General features: G+C 41.1%; 2 protein-coding genes across 31 annotated transcripts; one reads left to right on the top strand and one right to left on the bottom strand.

Annotated features, from left to right (window-relative positions):
• The first annotated feature begins 335 nt into the window (after positions 1 to 335).
• LOC136457089 (uncharacterized) lies at positions 336 to 5,837 on the top strand. Of its 30 annotated transcripts, XR_010759652.1 has the most exons (9): positions 336 to 745; positions 2,595 to 2,648; positions 2,858 to 2,916; positions 3,261 to 3,348; positions 3,514 to 3,551; positions 3,667 to 3,804; positions 3,933 to 5,335; positions 5,459 to 5,505; positions 5,592 to 5,837. XR_010759652.1 is itself a non-coding variant. In XM_066457128.1 (7 exons), the coding sequence occupies exons 1-6, from the start codon at positions 360 to 362 to the stop codon at positions 3,756 to 3,758; spliced, it is 717 nt and encodes a 238-aa protein (XP_066313225.1). In that variant the 5' UTR covers positions 336 to 359; the 3' UTR covers positions 3,759 to 3,804; positions 3,933 to 5,837. The 30 variants fall into 30 exon arrangements, 4 of the variants coding, with proteins under 4 accessions (XP_066313225.1, XP_066313228.1, XP_066313227.1 ...); XR_010759650.1 differs by having other exon boundaries at positions 3,933 to 5,505; XR_010759651.1 differs by having other exon boundaries at positions 5,459 to 5,837.
• A 2,649-nt stretch (positions 5,838 to 8,486) lies between these two features.
• Positions 8,487 to 9,479, bottom strand: LOC136461326 (L-type lectin-domain containing receptor kinase IX.1-like). Its single transcript, XM_066460666.1, has one exon. The coding sequence runs from the start codon at positions 9,477 to 9,479 to the stop codon at positions 8,487 to 8,489; it is 993 nt and encodes a 330-aa protein (XP_066316763.1).
• Between the last annotated feature and the right edge of the window lie 3,200 nt (positions 9,480 to 12,679).

The raw sequence follows: 12,679 nt of genomic DNA on the forward strand, positions 1-12,679 counted from the left end.
ATTTATGTAGTTACTGCCAGTTAGACTACCCACTTCTAGGCCATATTTGAGTTATCATGTCGATTTACTTAGGCCATACCCTACATACGGCATGAGAATTATACGTTCAAAAACCTGAGCTTATTCCCTTACCGGCGCGCGCAAAGGCGCGCGGCCTTATCCTGCCCTGCTCCTCGAGTGGAACCACCGTCCACGTCGCCCGAAATTCCTCCCACCGTCGGATCTCACAGCGGTCGCTCCAGATCGCTCAAATCAGCTTCCATCAGGAGCGGCTTCTCGTGCTTCTCATCCTTCTTTCTAGCTTCTCCACTACATCTTTGGCTTCACATCCGAATCCAGCCACATCAATATATATAGACATGGCTTCTGCTTCTCCTCCCAAATTCTCTTTCTCTCCCATCCTCTCTTTCTCTCCCGTCGATCTCTTCCTCTCCCTCGATGCGGACACGGGCCACGGCAGCGCGTGGCTGGGCGGCCACAGGAGCATGCGGCCAGGCGGTCATGGCCGCACGGCAGCAGCCCTCCTCCTCCTTTACCTCTCTTCCCTCGCGAGCCGGCGGTGGGTGACACAACGACGGCGACGGCGGCGGGCGCAGGGCGACGGCGGCGGGCGCAGGGCGACGGCGGCGGGCGCAGGGCGAGGGTGGGGCCCGGCACCCCCTCCCTCTTCCCCATCCTCTGTGCGGGCTCCTCGATGCCTCCTATTGCCTTGGCAGATGTGCTTCTATGCTCGACGAAACCCTAGGTAAGGATGGGCCAAACCCTAAATTCTCTGTCCTTCTTCCTCACCTTCTCCTTCCCTGACTTTGTTCAGTGATATGGCTGTAGATGTCGTTTTTTGTGTTTTTTAACCAGCAATTTCGATTTGGGAAGTGCCCCATGAGCCATACATGGTCACGTCGATTTGGGATATTCAGCTAAATTTTCGTTAGCAAATTAGGTCTTCAAAGATGATGCTCTTGATATAATATATAAGAAGTGAATAATTCATGCTCTCATTGTTCCTTAGTTTGGTTTCATATTTTTACATATATATATATATATATCTTTGTGATTTGTTGTACGAAGTCTCATTGCTAAGAGAAGAGATAAGGGAGTTATTTGACTGATACATTATTAGTTGACATTGATACATTATTATTTAACGTTTATAGTTTGCTACATGATGTGTCTTGGGTAAGAGAAGAGCTAAGGGAATTCTTTAACGTTCATAGTTTAGTTGACGCTAATAATTAACCTTTATAGTTTCAATTGCTACCAAGGAAAACAAAACAATATGTCTCTATAAGGTTGATTTCTAAACAAAAAAGCTAGGACTTATTCTTTGTTGTATTGTATGTAACTATTTAGGTTTGAAAATAGGTGATCCACACTCTTCGAAAATGAGATGGTTTACTCTACAAACAAAGCACTCCACCGGCCTTCATGTTTGCTAGCTTTCCCCATTTTTCCGTGTACACAATGTGGCTTCTAATTCTATCTGTCAAAGTGTTCGCTGAAGTGAAGTAACCTATCCTTCCGGACTAGGCGTGGGAATATTTACAAAGTGCTATGTGGCTGAAGTTAACTCTGCGAATATTTTAACACTTGCTACATGGGAGGCCTGCGACGTGAACTAGGTGAAGATACATTGTCTCTTTTTACCGTACAGATCCTCGCAGAAACAAACATCCACGTCACCCAAAATGTTGTTTTCGGCTATGGGATCTTCGATTGGATGGGTGCGGTGTGCTGTGTTGTTCAGTGAATCCCTAGCAGCCATTTTTTTGTACCTGATTTGTTTAGGTTGATTACCTGTTTTATGTAGGTTGGATTTGATTCGATTACTATTTCAACCTATTTTATTTAGGTTGGATTCGTGATTCCTCCACTATTTGAGAGGTCTGTTTGTTTATTTAACAATTTAACTTATTGTGCCTATTTATTATTGTGTATGCAGCTCACATGTAGATAAATTGTGATGTGCCGTGTAGGCACAATATGAATCCTTTATGTGTAGGTATCTTTCTTACATCCCTCCTCCTTCTGTTGCTATTTGTTTCCTTTTCCTTATTCACAATGTTATTTCTGGTTATGTGTTACACAATTTTTTTATTTCTACATATTTCTTTCAGATTTTAGCTAGGCTCATTTTTCTTTTAGATTTTAGTTAGGCTCCTTGAAGAGATGTATTTTCCTTCCTTTGTTTTAAGTGTACGCTTCATCTAACTCAGACTATAAGCTCTCCTTTACATTTTAGCTACTCTGCTCAAACAAGGTATATGTATATGTAGTGGTTCTTTGAATATATGGTACCATCTACAATTCTAAAATATCTGAGTCTAAGTACATTTCACACTATGAGAATGAGAAGCAATTTCAAGCCCAGGCAATTTCAATAATTACTGATCCTATACACAAAACAAAATTCAACTCCAATCGATCAGCTATTTAGTCCACTGCATTTGCTTAAAAAAGTTGGGACTCTTATCTATGATTGTCTCCATAACATAGCTTTTTATTATTGGACCACAAACATTATTTCTATAGTTCTTTTCGTACACATCAGTTCGTTATGTTAATGAAGGTCAATGTCGTCGTGTTCATATTTTCAGGTTCATCAAGTGCCTGGGCAGCACAGGTAAAAAATATTCAGCATATATTTTCAGGTTCATTCCTATCATATTGTCTCAAATTGGTTAGTTCATGGTTTCATCTGTGATTTGTATTTATTGTGGTGGGTTCAAGTTTGATTTCATACCTGTTCAATATTGAGAATAGAGCTTTGCCGTTTGTACAGTTTTGCAGTGCACAGAGTTTTCCTCAGAGAGTCAAGATTCATAGTATTGGAGTGAGTTCGTAACAAATCTTTTTGTAGGATTGGCACTGCGGACAAAGTCAAAGGAACTACCTGTTGCCTTGCCACGCTTTGGTCTGGTATATTTTTCCCTACCTGCAAATACTATTAGAATTCATATATAATCAGCATATCTTTTTAGCTAGCAATAATGCATATCGTTTAGTACCAAATGTTTAAAACTCACAACTACCGATGGATTGGTTGTAGTTCATTTGAAGATTGGTTGTTCCTTTACAACGGCAAGGCCAATATAGATTAAGCTATTGTCATTACTGCATGTCATGGTACAAACCCTGCTTGGAGATTTTTTCTACATGCTTAGATTATTAGCTCGTTTTGTTGTTCCTCCGAATTAACTAAATCTGCAATAAAAACACTTGCTTACATGATGCTGCTATGAATGAAAAATTGGATCATCAAGCAATCAGCTTCTATCTTCTTGAGAAGCAGTCTATTCCAATTGGACCGTTTCAATGCTTCACTATGGTCCCAACAATGACTATGCACAGGTGTGTTCGTTTAACCTATGAATCTAGATAAAAAGTTCCTCTCCATCTATTGTACAGTTCATAGACATGACCTAATGCTAAATGTTGTACGTGTTTAACATAAAAACCATTCATATTTGTGATTCCTTCAAACTAATAGGTTCTCTTCTTATTTCTATTTTACAGCTTACCATGCTGCCCACAGTTAGGTGACAGCACTTTATGTATGCCTAAACTTTTATCGAAACCAAATTACTGCACATTAATATGATTATTACCCCACATCTGATAATTTTTTTTGTTCCTATCCTGTACGGCTACATGTGAATCTTGAAAAAGGTTTTCGTTGGCCTGCATCAGTGGTGTTCGCCTGCTGCTTGAAGTTGTCAATTTCCTTTTGTTGTACATGGTACAGACTTAAAAGAAGCTAGGTTCCTCTGTACAAATTGACCTGCAGTCAAAATTTTGGGGCTAAAGGTAATCCATTCATAGTTTGCAATGAATTGAGGTTACCAATTCTTACCTTACTTTTCTACAAGTTGTGCTTTTGGGTTGACCAAGGTGAACAAGCTATTGATGTTAGTTAACTAAAATTTGTTATGCAGATAAGGCAACATGGTTCCTTTTGTTTCTGCACTAATGCAGGTACGTGTTTCCTCATGTCTAAGTTTGATTGCGGGAAAGGGATACACTTTACATGCTCCTCACAATATTGAAGTCCTTTTATGCTCTCAGCCATGTAACTGCATCTTATCTGCTGTAAGTCAGAGTCATTTCTTGTGTACGTGATTAAAAATTCTTTTCTCCTTACTTTAGCGAATATTATCTGAAACGTCAAGGTCCATTCACAATGCATCCATAAGTTAATATTATTAGTAAGCATGCAGAGGCAGACTATTTGGATACATAATAATTGTCGGATCTTCGGTTTGGCAATCCGCTATTCATTCATTTGGCCAATTTTGATTTGGCAAAGCACTCAGTGTTCCCATAGGTTGCTGTGTTGCCAGATCAAAATTGGCAAGATCAGTTTGTCTTGGTTCACATAGTTTATTCAATTTGTTAGTGAATTGCCAATAGATCTGTCCTACACTTTGGTAGTCTACCCTTACCTTATTAGTTGGTTTTTTGGTATGGGTGCTAGCATGGCAGTCTACATTCCTGATTTTGAGCAAAATTTTCTGTTCTTTCTACAGTGTAGGTTCTTTGTATACTAAGACAGATATTTGTACACACATATGAGTGGGAACCAACACAAAAAAAACAGGTGATGAGGGGAACCAGCACAACAAAAAAACAGGTCACGAGGATAACGACAACTTAGAGTTGATTCCTACTTAGAGTTGTACACTGATTCTTTTTTTTTTAAGATTGACTCTATAGAGAAACATTTGATATCCCTTTCATGCTACAGTTACTGTTCCTATTAGTTCAGGCAAGGTAAATGCTGCTATTAGTTTCAGTTAATAAGTTTTGAGTTCATTCTTATTTTTTATGTTGGGGTGTAGCGGTTTCATGGGCATGTTAGCTGCTTCCCGTCTTTTAGGTAAGAAGAACAGCAATATTAGTCAAATCCTTTGATTTGGTTGCAACTGGTTTTTTTCCCTTTGCCGTGGCTAACTGCAGCTAAGAGGTTTGAACCTCTGCCTAGCAGTTTTTTTGTTTTGTACTTACAGTTTGGTTCAGCTTTCAAAAACTCTGTTCAGTAACTAAATAGAAGTAAAATATTCGGAGTACTGTGATGCAGTTGGGATGGTGCATCAGGATGCTTAAAATTGTGGAGGTCACGTTCATGCAATAGTAAATACTCTATTATGTATTTTGAGTGTCAGTGTTTCAATATTTTTGTGTCAGTAGAAATTCTGCTTTATCACCATTAAATTGCATATACTCAGTTTCACTATTCTCTGTCTGTCAGCAGTGCATCAAGCCGGTTTTCTTGATTAGCAGCTAGAACAAGTATTCAAGTGAGTAGGTTCAGAAAAAATGGAAGGAGCTATCTCGGCATGTTAGTTTTTCAGTACTTTTGATCTCTAATTCTTTGTGTACATAGGTAAATAATTTTAGTAATTGACATCTCAGTTTTGTCAGTATGGTAACTTTTGCAAGTTGTAACTGTATGATTTTTTAGATATCAAATTTAGATGGAGCTCATCACGTGAACTTGACCATAACAATGTATTTTCCATTAATGTTGATTATTCTATCTTTCATTTCATTTGTATCTCTTTTATTCAAATGAGTACTTACTTATTTTTTGCAAGATTTTCTCTCTGCTGCACGTGTAAAGCTGATGGTGGAATTGTTGCTACACGTGAGGAGGTCGCATATTTGATTAGATCTGGTTGTCGATTGTTGTAATTTCATTCACTATTTATTGTTTTATTTTTCTATAAAATCTGGGTGTAATTGCCTTCCTTTATCTACCAGATTTTGCTCTGCTTTCAGGAAACTAGGCGTCATGTAATGATTGGATATAAATCTGATTGATGGACTAAAATAAAATCATCCGGAAGATATGTAGTCGCTCCCTGATACTGCTGCACGGGCGTGCGAAGGCGCGCGCCCTGATACTAGTCTCAGCACAAGGCTGAGGCGTGAAGCTTCCTCTACTCGAATTTGACCTCTGCAATATGAGCTATCTTGTACTTGTCCTCTCCTTGGCACTTCTCTGATAGTGCTGGGCAGTCAGCTATCCTTAGTTCCTTCAACTCAGTAAGGCCACGAATGCTTTCTGGCAGCGACGTCAGCTTTGGGCACTTGACGTGAATTTCTCTCAATGGAGTACGAGTTTCCTGAGGGACTTGAAGCATCATATAGAATCTGGCAATGCCACGGTGGCGCCCCTGCTGCGCCCAGGGCCGTACCTAGGATTTAGAGGCCCCCGAACATAATACACGGTGGGGCTCAAAAATTCGAGAAAAATCAAAGTATACTTTCACTTACTTATAAAGTATCATGATATATATGGGTCTTACACTACTAAGAACAGATCAAATGTTAATGCTAAAAGAGTAAAAGTAGTACTCACATAACACACTAGCATCCCTAATAGCTAGCATAGCAGTATCGTACGTGGCACGAGAAAGCAAAATGGTAAAGAGAAAAATGAACATCCCGGGAAGCTAAGTTGCGAAGCAGGCTGGTGGACATAGTCATTGGGCCTTACGTTGGTGAGTTGATCCAATTAACAAACCAGAGATTGCAACTTTCAAGCCCTTTTTGAATATGCTACATATTTTTCTATTTAAAAGATTAGCTATTATTTATTAGTACTTACTGTAAATTTGGAGGCCCTTAAATTTTGGAGGCCCTGAACACTTGCCCACCTTGCTCCTGTCAATCTACGGGCCTGGCTGCGCCACGCTAGGTGGCGTGTTAGAACTTAGAACGGTTTATTTGGCCGCGCCAGGGAGATTAGCGCGGCCACACGGGTTAGTTTTGAAAAAAAAAGTTCAGCAGTGTTATTTTTAGAATTACTTTTAAAAAAATCTCAAGGCACTGGAACAGCTGTGAGCTTCTTGCAGGGTTCAGGATTCGTTTGGACGTTTTCACAAGAGTGGTCAGAAAGGTCTGTAAGCTAATATGGAGAAGTGTACTAGTCTTCTTGTCTCAATGGATGTCTTGGCTGTAAAGCAGTACGTAGCAGTCCAACAGATACTCTACTCAATTGTGGCTTTGGACCATGTCAAATGTGATTTGGTTAAATCCGTCGACATTGCTGGCCTGCGTTTGGCTTGAATCATGTTTAGGCTCCTATCACTATCGTTTTAATCCGATTTCTCAGCCAGGACTAGCATGAGATGCCCAACCGTGAAGTTGACAGCAAAGCAGTGAGGACTGAGGAAGCCTGGTAAAGAAAATTAAACGGTCTCTCCACACCACTCCACAGTGCAATTGTCATTGTCCAGCGCTACCGCCGTCGTGGGCGCCGCTTACGGAGGTGTTTCCCTTCTAAAATTCAGGTCATATCGAATGTTTAGATATTAATAAGGAGCATTAAATATAGATTAATTATAAAAACCAATTACATAGATGGAGGCTAATTTGTGAGACGAATTTTTAAGCCTAATCAATTTCGTCATTAGCACATGTTTACTGTAGCACCACGTTGTCAAATCGTGGACTAATTAGGCTTAAAAGATTCGTCTCGTAAATTAATCACAAGTTATATAATTAGTTTCGTAATTAATCTATATTTAATACTTCATATGTCTAAACATTTGATGTGACAGAAATGTTAGGGTGTCACGGAGAAACCAACCCTATATATGGTTGCCTGGTCTAAACGTCGATTTGCGAACCATGGTCCTTGTCTGGGAACTTGAAGCACCCTTGTCCCTGTCTGGCGTCCCCACCCAATGCCCCTCCCCAGTCCCCACCTGAGGAGGGAAGGAGTTGACTACACGAATCTTCACGCCGAAAATCTTCCTACTGCAAAATGGCCACACATACGTGTGGAAAATACACTCTCCAACGCTCTCCCTTGCGCATTATGTATGTAAGGTTGCATTTGGTACCGCTCTCCTAGCCGATCTGTCTCTGGAGAGCTGGTGTACCCCCAATACAATTTTATTGGGGGAGTTGGTGATCTTGCTAGAGATGATCTTAGGCCCCGTTTAGATGCCTTTCAAAACCTAAAAAATTTTGCGCAGTACTCGTCACATCGAATCTTGCGGCGCATGCATGGAGTACTAAATGTAGACGAAAAAAAAACTAATTGCACAGTTGGGTGAGAAATCGCGAGACGAAACTTTCGAACCTAATTAGTCCATAATTAGACACTTATTGCCAAATAAAAACGAAAGTGCTACAGTAGCTAAAATCTAAAAAATTTTGGATCTAAACGGGGCCTTAGTTCTATGTTTATATGCACAATTAATTGAAAATTCCTATGTTTTTTTTAACCAAATACTACTATCCGCCATAATTTTGTATAATTACCAGAGGAGGCCACCGTTAAATAGCTTAGCTAGTCATCTATTTAAAACCTTTCAAGCAGGGGATGAAGGAAATGATACACCTCCGAGGTGAGGATAAACAGCCATATCATCCAGCCGAATCAGAAGCTGATCTGTAGAAGGGCGCCGGCTTAAAGAGATGCAGGGCAGACGTAAAGTTGTAAACGCAAGAATTTTTCCCCTATTGCCATTATTCTGTCAAACCAGCTTAATGCCGCGGGCGTTGGAGCCGGCTGCACTGATTACAAGTGCGCCGCAGCTGGTGGTTGCAGAATCAAACGACGCATTGGTCACAGGCTGAAGGTGTGCTGCAACGGCCGGCAACTTCGCCGGGAGGATCGGCAGCGGCGCGTCGAACCGCAGTACGTTGAGGGCGTGCCTGATGTCCGGCCTCTGGCTCCGGTCCGGGTGCGCGCACCAGAGCCCGACGGCGAGCACGCGTTCCATCTCCTGGACGTTGTACTCTCCGTCCAGCCGCGCGTCAGCGGCCTCCAAAACCATCCCGGCTTCGTGGAGGTCCCAGACCCTCTGCACCAATTGGACAGTGCTCCCGTTCGGCAGCGTCACCACGGGGCACCTGCCACAGGCGATCTCGAGGAGCACGACGCCGAAGCTATACACGTCGGACTCCACGCTTGTCCGGCCGGTGGCCAGGCACTCCGGGTCCACGTACCCCGTCGTGCCCGCCGCCGCCGTCGTCCGTGACCTTCGGCCGTCCTCGATCACCCTCTCCAGCCCAAAGTCGCCGAGCTTGGCGGCGAACGACGCGTCCAGCATCACGTTGCTTGGCTTGATGTCGCGGCGCATGACACACAGCTCCGTCTCCTGGTGCAGGTACAGGAGCGCCGAGCTGAGCCCGAGCACGATCTGATACCTTACCCCCCACGCCAGCTTCTTGTTTGGGTTGTAGAGGTGACTGTCCACGCTGCCGTTGTGCATCAGGTCGTAGACGAGCAGGAGGTCGTCGTTGTCCACGTAGCACCAGCCGACGAGCAGCACGAGGTTCTGGTGCCGGAGACGACTGATGATCCTTACCTCCGACATGAACTCGTTCCAGCCCTGCCGAGAACACTTGGAGACCCTCTTGATGGCCACCGGCAGGGCGGCAGGTGCAGTGCCTGTAGGTGCAGTGCATGCTGCTTTGCTATAGGTGTAGGTCGTCACATCATCTCGTTCCTTGCATTCACCCATGTATTTAGTAGATCTATTCCTCTAAGAAGACCAGATTACATCTTATTAGATTATATTTTACTATTTTTGTTTGGATGTAAGTTATGTGTTTAATTGGTGTAAATTGATTATTCGTAAATGATAATGGTTAGAATTACTCGAACAGTTATCTGGTTATTTTTTTAATTTTTTTGATTTTCTGTATGTTTTATTTGGTTTTCCTTTGAAATTTTCCAATTTGGCTTCCATAGAAATAATCTGGTTATTTTTTGTATATTTAATATTTTTGTTTTATTTGAATAATCTTTTTGATTTATTTGATCTGGATCCATGACAATCGAGTGTTGAAAGTAGATCAAAACACTCGATCCTTGCTTCTATGATCAATCGGGTGTTCCAGGGGCTATCCACACTCGGGTGACACGTGCCCCCAGGACACCCGAGCAATGAGTAGACACGCCCCGTGCTCCCGGCGTTGAAGTGGTCTGGTGAGGAAATGGCGTGTACTCACCGTCGTCGGCAGGCTGAGCCCCAGCTCCAGCGAGCCAGGTGGTGGTGGTTGATGCGGCGAAGGCCAAAAGCAAGGACTGCAGGGAGAAGGCGCCGCCACCAAGCCATGAACAGTAGTATACATTTCTAGCTTGGCGTGGATATGCTGTGTCTTCATCAGTTTTGGAGAGGGAAATGATCGTGCATTTAATTTGGTCCAGGGCAAGGCCACGATGACCCTAATAAACTATAGAATATGGTAGCGACAGCCAAGAGACTAGAGCCCTGTTCGCTTGGCTGATAAGCCATGGCTAAAAGTATTGTTGATGGATTTGTTGTGAGAGGAAAATACTGTTCATTGGCTGAAAAAGTACGGCTTATAAGCCAAGCGAACAGGATGCGAGCCCGGAGCGTGCTCCAATGCGCGCACGGTGCTCGCTGCCTCTTGCCCATATCATTATCACCAGGCACGAAGCCAGCGGTGGGGCTAGGGGGGCTCTAGCCCCCCCTACCCATCCTGCGCATGTGGAGCCCCCTTAAGCCCTCTCTTAAAATTTTATGCATATATGTATTAGGTAGGAGGGGCTAAGGTTAAGAGAAGATAAAAATACCTCTATTCTTTTATTTCAGCCTCTCCTAAATTTTTTTCTGGCTTCGTCGCTGATTATCACCCAGGATCTGTTTTTTTGCACGTCAGTCCTGACGTCGTAAATTTTGCTATGGCAGTTTTTTTTTAGGTTCCTTCTTCCATGAAGTATCTTACATTAAATTTTAAGTGGCTAAACCTGCTACCTACAAAAATTTAAGGGTACAAGATATAAAAAACAATTTTTATTTAGTTTCGGATTTTTATAAAGATATAACAAATGGTTTTTTTTAACTCAAATAGCTCTCCCTAAGGGACCATCCCTAAAAATTCTATTTCTACGATGGTTGTCAACCGCTCTTGAGAATAGGTGATTCCTAAGGTCAGTTGACTAAGTCAACTACTCTTGAAAATAACTGGCAAACAAATAAATTCAGAACTTTTCAGATAAAGTCTGATAAAGATAAAATTTATGTCAAATTGTAGAGCTCGATGAGATTGGAAATTTTGTATTTTACAACTTTTGAGTTCTCAAATTTTGAAACTTCAAATTCAAATTTTCCAAACTATCCTGGATGGAGACACTCTATATCAAAGTTGTACTCCCTCCGTCCAGGAAACAATACAATTCTAGCATAGTATCATATTTTTTTTTGTATCTTAAGTCTAACCAATTATAGATAAAAAGTATCAATAATTATGATATCAAATAATTAAATACCATTAGATCAATTACGAAATGTATTTTCACAATAAATTGATTTGGAAACATAAATGTGAATACCATTCATTAGAAATCTCGTCAAACGTGAACCACTTTAACTCGCACGTAACCTATAGTTGATTTTTTTTTTGGAGAGGGGGAGTATTGCTCAACGAGTTCTAAAACTTCTGTAGTTGATTTTTTTTTCATTATGATAGTTTAGGACTCAAATATTCAATACAGGATTAAAAAATGTAATACAAAATGACAACATTTACATTTGATCACAAGTTATTATGTGTTGTAGTTGACATCATAGGTTCAAGTCTATGTGGATGCATTTTGCGTAAATGATTCGAAAGTAGACCTTGCACGATTTTTTTATGATTTAAAAAATCCAGAAATTATTTTGTAGTGACAGTTGACTCAATAAAATGGCCCCAAATAATCGGTTTTTAGGAGTGGTTCTAAAACCGTCCTACAAAATGATCCATTTCTACAATTGGTGGTTCAGTATCAGTTCATACGTGGCCTATAATGGATGTATTGTTGCGGACGAATTTCAGATGACATGGATTGTAATAGATGAATTCTGGGTTTATATATGGGTCCTAATTGATGTATTATATTGTAAAATTTCTTGCAAATTGCTGGGCGCATAAATAGGCCAGGTCTAGATGAAAAAGGAGGATTTCAATAGTTTAGAATTTAGACCGACCTGAATTCTAGGCCTAGATTGTTTTTCAGCCCAATAAGTAAACAGGCAGCAAAGTAAAATTGAGCACATGAATGGTTTGTAGGCTCACAAATGGCTAGAACATAATTGGAATAACTAAAATTAGAGGGTTTAGGGGTTACAATTATTGTTAGTTAAAGTAACAATACCTATCCACAATGGATAAGATTATGTATTTTGCTATATTTCTGTTGACAGATTTTGTGGCTTTTTATCTGTCGAAATCTGGACCGTTGATTTGTTTCAAGATCCGTGCGGCCTTTTACTCTTCAAAAGTAGTGCGCATGAGGATTACTTAATCATGTGGTTAGCAAAGGAATGAAGATTATATGGCCATTTATTTCCTTCATAGAAGGAAGAGGTTGAAAGCTAGATTTTACTACCATCTTACTTATTTTTCTTCACATCCTAAAATGGGGATGCCATCACGTAGCTCAAATGCTGCCATACATTTGTGCCAAAGAGAAAGAGTATAATCGGGGTCTCATGAATTGGTAATAGCCTAATAGGCACATATTGAACTAAAATTCAGTTTATGATGATTGTCACTGGCCTAAAAGCAGATCACATGTGTACAAGCAGCGCCCCTGCCACTGCCAGATATTGCTATTATATCACAAATATAAGGTGTTTCGTGGTGTATGCTCACTGAGTCACTGTACACCCACGCAAATACAGGTCACACTCTCTTACAGCTGATCTCAAAT

Source organism: Miscanthus floridulus, chromosome 6 (genome assembly GCF_019320115.1).
Source record: "Miscanthus floridulus cultivar M001 chromosome 6, ASM1932011v1, whole genome shotgun sequence".
Taxonomy (NCBI): domain Eukaryota; kingdom Viridiplantae; phylum Streptophyta; class Magnoliopsida; order Poales; family Poaceae; genus Miscanthus; species Miscanthus floridulus.